This window comes from Gouania willdenowi, chromosome 11 (assembly GCF_900634775.1).
Source record: "Gouania willdenowi chromosome 11, fGouWil2.1, whole genome shotgun sequence".
NCBI lineage: Eukaryota > Metazoa > Chordata > Actinopteri > Blenniiformes > Gobiesocidae > Gouania > Gouania willdenowi.
The window spans coordinates 19605526-19618558 of NC_041054.1; the positions used below are offsets into that span (position 1 = coordinate 19605526).

Consider the following 13033-nt stretch of genomic DNA (forward strand, 5'->3'; position numbering starts at 1 on the left):
CGCAATCTGGATCCGATCCAGATAAAACATGACGGGATAGTTGAGCACCCAATCCGACATAAAGATCAATCGATTACGAACCGAGATATGAATTTTTAAAAATTCAGCAATGACAAGGGATAGGGATTTTTTAAATGTATTTATTTATTTATTTATTTATTTATTTTAAATAAATGTATTTATTTAAACTGATCCAGAATCAGTATATTGACATGGACCCCCCTTCAAAATTCAATGTAACTTCCCATGGTGTGAAGTCAAAATTCAAAGTCCACGGATGTGAGTTTTTATAGGAGGGGCGGGGCTAACAGTGACATGAGAAGCTACCGTTCTCAGTCAATAGCCAGGTTTGATTGTAGTGGCTGTGTTTCAACCCATAGAGGGCAGTCACTGTTACATTTTTACAGCAAAATATGCCACATTGAAATACTTTGACCAAAATGTCAAGACTTCATACCCAAATACGTTTGTTTTCAGCAGAAATAGTCGTTTGTGGGGCGTAGTTACGCTTTAAACCGCATGCAGTCAGTGGAAGAACTCATAAGCGGTGATTTTAAATCTTTATTCAGAACCCGACTCCATCATAATCCTCTCCTCCAAGTCGAAAAGAAAACCAGAAACAAACAGCGAGAGCTTCTCTGCAAAATTTGGCATACAGTATGTATATTGCGTTGTTACAGTTTTACAAACAAATGTACAACGATACATCATAGTTATTGTGAGACAGTGAGGAACCAGCTTGCGTGTTTTTAATAAATTTCTTTTTCTTCTGTGCCTGGATGAGAAGTGTGAGCTGCGTCTCCTCTTCTCTTCCCTCTTTATGAGGAATACTCGTACTCCTCTGCGCTGCGGCGGCCGAAGTCCATCCAGCCCGTGTAGTCCCTGTCTGCTATCCGATGGTTGGCGCTCAGTCCTCCTCCTCTGCTGTTTGCTGACGAGTTTCTGCGCACAGAACCTGGAGAGGAAAGAGAGTTGAAAAAAGGAGAGGGCAAATTGATATTCCTCAGGAGTAAAAAACACAGAGGAGCGAGAGAAGTTCCCTGAGTTGGAGAGACCTACTTTTAGCTTGATTTGACCTGCTCAGACTTTGGAAGGAAGGTGCTTTCATCAGATGGTGAGAAAACAGAGATCTGAGAATCTTTTAATGCCATCCAAAGAGTGTGGTTTTTAACAAACATGGATGCCAACAGTGCTCATCTCTTTAATGCTGTACATTCCAAGTCTCTTTTTCACTTCTTTGATCAAAATTTCAGCTTTTAAAAAAACCCTCAGATGAGTTCATCTACAATTATAGCTTTCATACTGAGATGTTTTTGCCAGTTGAGGGAAGGAAATATATAATGTTTACTTTTTGAGGAAGGGGGTCGGGGTCTTTGTCTAAATCTGCATTTTTCTTCTTCTCAGCAACACACACGCAAACACACGCAAACGTGCGGACAAGCATTCATTAGAAGGTGGCTGAACAATCAGACACCTGGCTTGATAACATGAAATTAGCCTCCTTCGCACATTACTGGTTGGGTAGCCTTGCACTTTGGATTACTTTAAAATAGAACACACCCACGCACATGCACACAGACACACACACACACACACAAAACCCCAAACATCTGCACTTTGCATCTTTGACTTAAAACTTGTTCTTGTTTTAAAAAAAAAGGAAAATACTTTTTTTAAGAGTGAAGCAGATCTCTGCCCTTGGTTTTGGGAATCGATTGCACGCTCAGAGATTCTTAGTTTTGGGTATTTTTTTTTTCACTCCACCCACAGCCTCCTACGCACACACGCACGCACACGATCATGCACACGCACACACACACACGCACTGCTTGCGGCAGACTTTCAGCTCCCTGGTGTGCTGAGAAGATTGGCCGCAGAAGGCTCGACAACGACACCTCCCACAAGACGACATGCAAAGTGAACAGTGTGCACATGAGCTCAGACACCCACCACAACACACACACACACACACACACAAACACAGATATACACACTCTCACTGGGTTATTACGTTTTCATTTTACTTTGACATTTTCTGAGTTTCGCCGTCTGACTTAGTTTGAGCAAAGTCTTGATTTGGTTGTTGCGTAATGATAAATTTCATGTGATAACTAAGGCCACATTCACAGTAAATAATGTCAGTATTTCTGGTTTAATTAAGTCATTGTAACTGCATATATGTCACCTATAGGTGATGATCTACTTAGCGACTGTATGTATAATTCAGTTTCCTGTCGTCGTCCCAGAGATCAAAGCTGAAATGCTGAAAAGCGCGGGTTTTCTTTTTTTCTTCTGACAATTGAGGGAAAAAAATCAAGTGACTGGAAATGAGATGGTTGAAAAAGTGAAATAAAATGGTATGAGTGGAATGACCGGAAGGCTACACACACTAATATGTGCTCTTTCAAACCACAAAAGCTTTTTCAGAGCCACTAATTTATTTACCAACCCGGCTGGGCACTAATTCCAGTAATTAGTGATACTGAAGAAAAGCACTTGATGACTGTAAAGGAGAACACACACACACTCACACACGCACGCATCGTCCACATACACACACACACACACACACATCGTCCACATACACACACACACACACACCTTTTCTGGAGGTGATTAGCCTTGCAAGCAGCTCGCTGAGGTTGGCCCTGGAGTCTCCATCGTCCTCAGCCAGAGGAAGGGCTTTCATCTGGGGGGCCGAGCGACTGTGTCTCAGGTGTGGCTCCCCCATAGCGTGGGTGTCCACCTCCAGTACAGCTACGCAAACATTCAAGCACACATGAGGAAACAGTCATGGGACATTTTTTTTTTTTTTCCCCAGGCATGGAAGTTACTTCTGAAACGTGTACCTTCAGAAGATGCGACCATGGAGCGTTGGCCCTCGTCTGATGGCAGCGAGGAGAGGGGGAGCCCCAAACAGCTCACACACAGGACTGTGAGCACGACACACACACACAACCCAGCAGTCATCTGCAACACACAGAGGAGGGAGCGCATTAAGTTCTGATGGTGATCACTGACCAACTGTGAGTCCAGCAACGACCAGCGCAGTGTGTTCATGTCTACATCACTAACTGACCTCAGTCTATACACAAATATACAGTACATACACACACACACATATGTATATATATATGTATATACAACTATAAATTACAACAGGTGAGCTTTTATTACTTTAACTGTTCACAAAATAGGAAGAGAAATACATTGTAATGTTACTTTAGAGAGCAAAATTTCACACTATTGATACACATTTGTCTTTTGGATTGCATTCAAATAAATTCTACCAGACTGTAAAACTAAAGAAAAAACAGTTATTAATAATAATAATAATAATAATAATAATAATAATAATAAGCAGAAAAAGGTGAACTCTTACCTTGAGGAAAGAGGTTGAACGTGTTAGGAGTGTGTGAGGGTGAGGAGAACACTTCTCTGCTGAGTGGGATGGATGCCCCTTTTATACTCTCCGCTCAGCGTCCTCAGTGTTCGTGTGTGTGAGTACGTGTGTGCGTGCGTGTGTGTGTGCTTGTGTGCGTGTGTGTGTGTGTGTGTGTGCGCTTCCTGTATACTCCTCTGTGTGTTTATGAGCCTAATGAGAGCAGATTTGTTTCAGCGTCAACGATCCAGTACATGAGCTTCAGTTTTATTGAGCTTGTATTGAGCGTGTATCAGTGTGTGTTTATTCATCGCCCTAATGAAACTACAACTTGAAACTATTCATCCTATCGATGCTTCTCAGGTTGGGATTGTGACAGTTTGTTGAGCGTAACATGCATGTTTGCGTGTGTGTTTGTTTTTAATGGGGGTGGATGTGTGTCAAACAGGCGTAGGGGTTGCTGCAGCTCAAGTCAAATTAAATTGGAGACTTTTAAAGATCTTCTAAGTGCAACTTAAAATAAAATTCATGACCAACTTCACAATAAACTCAAATGGGGCCAATAAAACAAGAAAGAAGCCCTGACATGAGTTACGCAGTGTAATGGATACTTATACACAATAATTTCACTCTACAGGTTTTAGCTGCTGAAAATAAAAGTAAAAAACTTTTAATGATTTGAGTGAGAGCTTCAAAGAGCAGCAGCTGGTGGGGTTTTCCTATTAGTTCGGAGCGATTCCAAAAGTGCATTAAAGCCCAGTCAAAGTGTTTGAGTTATCAGCTGTTCTCCACCCATTAAACAGAGTCCCAGGCTATCCTGATGTTGTGTCTTTCCTTCAGCTTGTGGGCTAAGCATGCAGCTAGTAGCTACTAGCTAGCATATGCTAGCATGTATCGCAAATCTTTCCTGAGCGCTACACCTCCAGCCACATCACTGTTTTTTTTTGTTTTTTGTTTTTTTGTTATTCCATAATGTTACTGCGACTTGAAGCACTTGATACATTTTGTTAAAAAAATAAATTAAAAAAATGTAAACACATTTTGCTTGTTTTATTTTGTTTTTAGATTTTTACAATGTCTGAAACTCCTCCTCCTGACAATCCTGGCTCCTCCTACCCTAAATAAGAACGTGAGCTCCTCCCTCTCAGACTACCTTACAGGTAAAACAAACATAGCGAAGGCAGGTTGATATTACAGTTAACATCACAGTTAAAATCTTTACGTTGAGTATATAGATAGTCCAGCATATATATACTTTTATATACTTTTAGTAGCAATTAAATGTTTACCAGTGACGTTGCAAATCGAGACCACCAATATCAACACCAATGGCAATTTCACATGTTTCGGCTGGCAAGTGTTATTCTAACAAAATCAACATCATAAAACACCATTAAATAAACTTAAACAATAATTCAATAGCAGCCTCCATACTCTCCCAACAAGATATGTCTCATGACACGGCAGCACATCCGTTGTTTGTGTTGGAAACACAGAAACACGAAGAAAATGACAACAACTCAGAACAGCCTCAGTGCGATGCATCCACAAAGCCAATCCTTCCTTTTGTACCATTCACTGTGAAAAATACAAACAGTTTTCTGACCTTTCCTTTGTTGAAGGTCTGGTAGCTCAGGTGTTGGTCTCCCATCTTTTAAAAGTTGTCGTTTTTTCCTCAATAGAAAGTTGTGAACATGTCTTTATTATCTTGCCAACTAGCTAGATAACATAGCAGCAGCCATGCTGTATCAATTCACTAATGCACTGTGGACGTACATATAGCATTTAGCATAGCACGGTAACATTCAAAGGCAGCGTAGCGATCACCCTTTTTACGTAAATGGTTTTTATATTGGGGAACTGATTGCTCATATGCAAACACGTATAAACACAGGCTATGAGGGCCAGAGGCAGAGCAGTAATGGGTGTGTTCTCCTCTTGCCTTACACAGCGCAGGATTGAGACTTGTGCAGCGTCTCTGCAGTACCAGGAAATAGCAGTGTTGAGTCATTTGTGCTATGAAAAGCACAAAATACGGACACTTTCAAACTTATCGGAAATTGAAAAATAATTTCTAATTATATTATAATTAAAACGAATAATAAAAATATCAATTCACCCTTAGGTAGGCACTGCCTACCCTGCCTACACTGACTGCACATCACTGGTGTTTACGCCTTCTCATGCATTTGCATGAAGGCCCAAAAAACAGACGTTTTTTTTTGAGTGCTCTGATAATGACTTTTCAGAGGGCTAAGACTCCAGAAAACAGGTGAGTTTGGGAAAATAAACCTCAAATACTATTTAGTTGGGGTTCTTAGAACAAATGGAGATGGGTAAAAAATAGCATAATACTGAACCTTTAAGACTTTTTAATAGCAAACAAAGGTCTTAATCTTGGATTTTTAAGCCAAACGCCTTTTAAAGCTTTATTAAGGATCTGCAGGAAAGCGGCACTATTCCCACATGTATGTCAAAAGTCATTGGACGCCCACCTTCTTAAAAAGTGGCATTATGATCATTGGTTATGTTCATTAAACAGGATTCTGAGCTCCTAATGAGACGTCACACACACACACACACACACACACACACAAACACACACACACACACACACACACACACACACACACACACACACACACACACACACACACACACACACACACACACACACACACACACACATACACACACACACACACACACACACACACACACACACACACACACACACAAAATCACAGTATTAGTTCGGCATTAGTTCATGCAGGTGTAGCAGACTTGGGCGCCGTGGGTCAATAGCTATCGATCAGCTGTTGTGGATTAACATTGTTATTGAGGAGGTGAAAGGTCGATTTTACTGCTGAGATTACAAGAGACTGAACGTGCATCAACAAGGAATTCTTTAATTAGAAAGGACAAAAAAAGGGGCCAGTCTGAGACTAAGAGGAGTGTGAGGCTTCGCACATTAGTAAGGCTGACGCTTAATGAAATATGGATGAATCACTACAATTTCACAATTTCTGTGGGTAATATCTATTAAAATGAATTGGTCTAACACCCAGATGTGTCATCATGTAACAAAGCCAAAACTCACACTGAAAATACAACCAGTCAAGAAGAAGACAGACTTTGTATGTAAAGATTGAACTGTTTGAATCACCGAGACAGAGTGGGCTTCAAAGCTAAGTGGACTGATCCAATGAATTATAAATGAATCCGTGACCAAAAAGAAAGAACAAAGCCTTATTAGCTCTAAACTCTTCTCACTATGTGTAAGCTTTAGCGCTCTGTTTGCACATACTTTATAGGGGCTGTTTGGTGTTGATAGTCAGTGTTGTCAGTCTGGGCATTTTCCACCCATTGAGTGTTTCTAAACTTTCTTGTAAGGAGAAAAAGTAATGTCAGGTGCTGTCCTCTACTACTACTACTACTACTACTACTACTACTACTACTACTACTACTAGTACTACTACTACTACTTCAATCAAAGCTCTTGAAGAAAGGCTTTCCCATCACAGTGTGGCTGGGCGGAGCCTCAGGCTTTGTTCACATAGGGTTAGTCCTAGACTCAGGCCGAATGTGCAGAGAATAGCTGAACATTGTGACACCTTGATTTAGCTCGGTTTGTGTTCATCATGCACTTTTTAGAGTTGCTCCTGTAGATATTTATTTTCCTTGTTGCTCCGGTCCTAGCATTTTTAATTGAAATAATTGGTTTTATTTTTATTTAAAAAAAGGAATGTACATTTTGACAAATCTTTTATTTTATACAGATGCCTTTGTGGAAAATACATTCAGTTCCAATTAAGCAAGATTTGGTCTCTTCATATTTAATAAGTTTAAGATGTTTACTGTATGCAAGGGAACCATGGCAAGATTTATTACCAAAAAAAAAAACTTGGGGGGTGAAAGTAACTAGTAACTTTTTCTTTGAGTACTATTTAATTGAGCTACTTTTCACTTGTACTTGAGTATTTTATGTATGTTTAAAGGGGCAGTATTATGAAAAAATCACATGGTTTTTCTAGAGTGATATACATTCCTTTAGCTTCATTCAGAGGGCCAAAGTTGAAAAAGTTCTGTTTCCTCCCTCCCTTGTTATTCCACATTTTGTAAAAAGTCAGCGCCAAACTGGCGAGTTGGATTTTTCTCACCATGTGACTTCACGCAGCGGAAACTCCTCCTCCTGACAATCCTTGCTCCTCCTACCCTATAAGAAAGTGAGCTCCTCCTCCCTCACAGGTAAAACAAGCACTGCAGTTTAATATAGAATATACATTGTACTTTATTGTCATATATGTAAAGCTACATACACAAAATGTGCTCTCTGCATTTAACCCCTCCATGAAGAGCAGTGGGCAGCCACAGAGTAGTGCCAAGGAGGAGTTCCATGTTTAGTATTCGTTATATTGCCTATTATCACGTTTGACTTAATCTGACGTGTTTGGGACACAATGCGATGCAGCGGTTGGACAAAACAGATGATTATTAACTTAAATGCACTATTCCTGTAGTTAGTAGAGATGAGGAGGAGAAGAAAGTGACTTAGCAGCTAAACACTCTGAGTGTTTGAAACAGCTGAATGACTCTGCTGCTACTGCCGTGATAAACACACCCTGAAGCACTGAAACAGACTCACAATCACAATAGTCGTTTAAACAGTGTGTGGACAGCAAAAGAAAATTGCTTTGATGTGATCACTGGTCTCCCTCACTAGAGCGAGGTATGAAGTTTGCGTTCATAGACACGCCCATTCAGGAATACGCATGAAGGCCCCAAAACAGCCTGTTTATAGAAGCGTCATGAAATTGACTTTTGGGCTAAAACTCCAGAAAACAGGTGAGTTTGAGAAAATAAACCTCAAATACTATGTTGTTGGAGTAGCATAATACTGGACCTTTAGTCCTGCTCAACATGTTGGAACCCTGTTATTCCAGTAACTTTCTACAACCATCTATTGTTAGACTCAAACCACACTATCCAAGACCAAGTCAAGATCGAGACTTTTGAGAGTCAAGACCAAGACCGAGACAAGCCGAGACAAGTAAAAACCAATTTTACAAACCATGACAACAATTTAAGAGAATTCTCTTTTTATTTTGATTTCTTTTTAAATACATTTGACAGACAAAAACAAAATGTCTGCAACTTTTTCAAAGCACAACACGAAAGCTCCAAAACCCTGACAATTTTTTTTAACTAAACTCTTACAAAAAAAAAAAAAACTTTTTTTGTGTGTATGTATGTATGTATGTAATAGCTATTGATAAGTCCAGAATTATTCTAAATATCAGATGTTTATTTTTCAGGTGAATGAATCCTGTATGTACTGTGTTAAGAGGTACTTTTGACTGGAAATGAGATGAACAGATGTCTGAGTGTTGGCAGGTTTCTGACGAGGCAGAACAATCAGTGAGCCAATGCTTAATGTTCAAATTCACATGAATGAATCAGGAAAGTGCTTCTTCTTATAGTCACATTAATGAAGTTGAAGAATAGCAGATCAGAGTGCTGGTCTCGATGAAAAATCCAGAGTTCGGCCAGACCAAGACTGAGACAAAACAGAGTAAAAATGCCCTCGAATCCAAGACAAGACCAAGAACACCAAAATGTGTAATCAACTGAAGTAGAATTTTCTTCCCTGATGCGCTTTAGAATTCACTTGTTTGTTCACATAGGGTGAAAAAAAGAACTCTTTCCAGGGATTTAAATCATAGAGCAGTTAAAACTGGCAGGGATTTGCCTGTGTGAATGTGCACTTAAAGCAGGGAGAGGAGCTCAGAGCAAAGCTGCTGCTCCTCCAGATCATAGGGAGCAGACTGAGGTGGTTTAGGTGAATGGAAGTAGCCTACATATTAGGTTCCACAATTATTTGCTCTATTCTATCTTGTCCTTATCGCCTCACACAAGTCGACTCAGCATGTGGCCAGTCGTGGTCCAATCAAATAAATCCTGATCTTTCTTATGTCGAAAAATGTTCTCGCACAAATACTTGATTTTCTCAAAACTGAGAAAATGCTTGAAGGCTGTGCATTTGTAGTTGTCATGTTCTATCTGAAGCTTTAACAATACTCTTTCTCTACCAATGATATAGTCTTAGTTCCATCTCGGCATTCAGTACCGGAAAGCATAGGATCCGATTGTGAAGTTACGTTATCATTAAGAATATTTTACTTCTAGTGTAAAAAAAATCCCCAGAAATTTCAGAGATGGACAAAATACATGTTAAATATGGTTCATTTACATCGATTGGCAACTATGGGACTGACAACCTTTAAATTTTGAAGCAGAGTAACATGTATTATTGTATGTAAGTAAGTAAGTTAGTTTTTATTTATAAAGCGCTTTTCACAGATAAAAAATAACAAAGTGCTGTACAAAACAAAGGTGACTTTAAAACAACAGGAGTGACATCATAAAAAGAAAAACAGAAGTTAAAAATCCATTAACCGAAAGCTTTTCTGAAAAGCAAAGTCTTCAAATGCTTTTTAAAAGAGTCCACACAGTCAAACTCACAGAGGGACTGGTGCAAGTCATTCCAGAGTCTGGGGGCTACAGGCTGGAATGCCGGGATTGGACACCCAGTACGCCTTGATCCTCACTAAAAATCCTACCCCGCTTTTTGGCTCGTGAGGAGGAAGTCTAGATGATTGATCCTCAAAGTTGTGATCATTTATTATTTTGGCACAAAATATTTAACAATGCAGCAACAGACAATAGTTGGGCGACCGTGGCTCAGGTGGTTGTGGCTCGTCTTCTGATCGAGAGGTTGGGGGTTCGATCCCAGTACCTGACTGTGTGTCGAAGTGCCCTTGGGCAAGACACTGAACCCCAAGTTGCTCCTAGTGGTCGACTAGCACCTTGCATGGCAGTCCTGAAGAGGAAAATTATCTTCTACAAATAGTGAAATCCAAAAACTCATCTATTGTTGTACCCTTTTTATTCTTATTGGAGGTTATGCCAAAGGCAGAACATGTCCTTGTTTGCCAAATGTTAGCTAAATGTTGGCCACTTGTATCGCTGAAACATGATCTTACTGTTCAATGTCCATTACAGACATTTTTCACAATCCTCTGCTGAGGAAACTTTAGATAGATAATAGATTTTTAAAGATATGAATGACCAGCAACAGAGAAGAGTGAACATGAGCATCATTATATATCCGGAGAATCCTAATGAACATTGAAGTTGTTCATGGCTTCCTCTATTTTGAGCACAAACATCACATATAAAAGGAAACATTTCAAATATGTCTTAAATTTGTCTGGAAAAATAAATCATCTAATCTTTTGCAGCAGCTGGGAGACGAACTGATGCTCTATCCGGATGTGATTCAAGAATCCTCTTTTTTCCTCTGTAATCAAATCAGGCTGTGTTGGATTCCGCCTTTTTTTTTCTTGACCTCATTCTCTGTCTATTTCAACTTTGTTAAAACTATAAAATTAGATTTTTCTCCTTCTGGCAAGTTGAAAATTTGCTCTCCAAACTTTGGAGCACAAATCCCATCTGTCTCTCAGAAACGATGAGCCCCCATCACATCACCTCCATCTGACACGTCTCACTTTTTACCTCACGGCTTCTCTGCATCACTTTCTCTCTCGCTGTGGATGTGCCATCCTATTCTCCAAGGCAGCATCGGAAGACACGAGTGTAGGAGGTGAGGCCACGATTGTTCAAATTAGAATGAACTACCAATGTGTTGTGGGAGGGATCCGTGTGTGTGAAATGTGTATTGGTCAAGTTTTAACCTGGAAATATGATGTATAACATTATGTTGTCTACTGAGTGAGTGTTACAGTGTGTTACAGTGTTCTGTGCTGAAAAGCTCTGTCTAAATGGAAGCAGAAGCATTGTGCACTGCTTTAGGAGGGCATGTTCTATGGGGCTCCAATTGTAAAGTTGCGCATGCTAAAATAAACAGCAACTTTTTGCAACATTTACCAACAAATCATGTTTAAAAAACTTATGTGAATTGTTTTAATGTTACTTTTGACCAGATTTACTACAATGCTTGTGAAATTTGTGATATTTACCGACACTTTCCTCGTAAAAACATAATGTAAATGTTAAACGTAAATGTCAAACGTTAAATGTAAATGTTCAATGTAAATGTTAAATATTAAATGTAACTCAAAATTTTGAATCTAAATGTTAAATCTTAAATCTAAATGTTAAATATTAAATGTAACTCAAAATTTTGAATCTAAATGTTAAATCTTAAATCTAAATGTTAAATTTAAATCTAAATGTTAAATTTAAATCTAAATGCTTAAATGCTAAATACTAAATCCAAATATTAAATGTTTAATCTAAATGTGGAGTGCAATAACTCTGTTTGAATAGAATGCAGAGAGCACTTGTTTGTGTCAAAAAGATTTTATTTTGGTACTTCCAGTGAATTTGCATATTAGCTAAATATTTAGTTTCACCCATGACATTTAGATTCAACATATAGATTTACATTTAAAATTTAGATTTAGCATTTATATTTAACATTTAGAATATATTTTTACAAGAAAAGTAAATATCACACACAAAAAAAATCACATACTTTTTAAAACGTGGTTTGTTATTAAATGCTGCGAAAAGTTGCCGCTTATTTTAGCATGCGCAACTTTACAATCAGCGCCTCATAATGTTCTACTACTTTGGTACATGTAAGTTAAATACCCTTCAATAGTGGATAGTGTAGTGCACGTTAAAGCTTTTCGTCTGTGTGTGAGATTTTCTTTGTGTTCGCCCTCTGTGCATTAGTACGTTTGGAGCTCAGCGGGCACCTTATATCATCAAGAACACTCCATACTCCACCTCCATCTGTTGGCTTCTAAATATGTGTGTAGGTGCACTCCGAGTCATAAACAACACCAAAAAAAAAACAGGACTTTGCAGTGTCACGCTGTCTTGGTCAAATGAGTCCATTGCTTCCCTGAGCCTGCCTGCTACCTCCATGTTAGTCTACACTTGGTCCACCACCACCACCACCACCACAGCCACCCAGCGTGACAGATCTTTATGAAATTTGACTCAATTATGTTGGATTGTTAACTCAATTAATCCAACGAGTTGTATCCTGAATGGAATCGGATTTTTCAATAAATGGGGCTGTCCATACATTTTGACCTACATTATTGTTATTAATGACGATAGAAACCTCTTCCAATCCTTTAAAGTGTGAATGATCGTGGTACCATGATCAGGATCATTGATCCACATAACTGCCAATATCTGACAAAGAGGAGATTTGGGGCCTGGTGGAGGTTTGCGCTCTATGAGTGCTATTGTTAACTGTTTCTTATAAAATGTTTATGAAATAAATGTGATCGAGGAAAAGTCCAACGCACAGAGCTACAAAAAGTACATAGAATTCAAGACTAGGCATAACAAAAGGCAAAAGTAAGTGTGAAGTCAGTCAGCCCTTACTTTGCTCTGCATTTAACAAAAAGTGCTGATTTTTGTTTCAATATTTAATCTTTGTTTGTGCCTTATCAGAACCGTTTTTGGGAACACTTTACAATATGGGTCCCTTAATTAACATTAGTTCAGGCGTTATTAAACATTAATTAACAGTTTAATAATGTTATAATAATCATTATAATGTATTAACTAACATATCAGTTGATGTATTATTAAACTGTTATTTAGTGT

General features: G+C 38.8%; 1 protein-coding gene across 1 annotated transcript; it reads right to left on the reverse strand.

The window, feature by feature from the left end:
* Positions 1-757: 757 nt before the first annotated feature.
* Positions 758-3530, reverse strand: LOC114472078 (cholecystokinin-like). The gene is made up of 4 exons (XM_028461164.1): positions 3383-3530; positions 2850-2970; positions 2602-2757; positions 758-955 (listed from the first exon to the last, which is right to left on the reverse strand). Exons 2-4 carry the CDS (start codon positions 2968-2970, stop codon positions 819-821), a joined length of 414 nt encoding a protein of 137 aa, XP_028316965.1. The 5' UTR covers positions 3383-3530; the 3' UTR covers positions 758-818.
* Positions 3531-13033: the final 9503 nt, after the last annotated feature.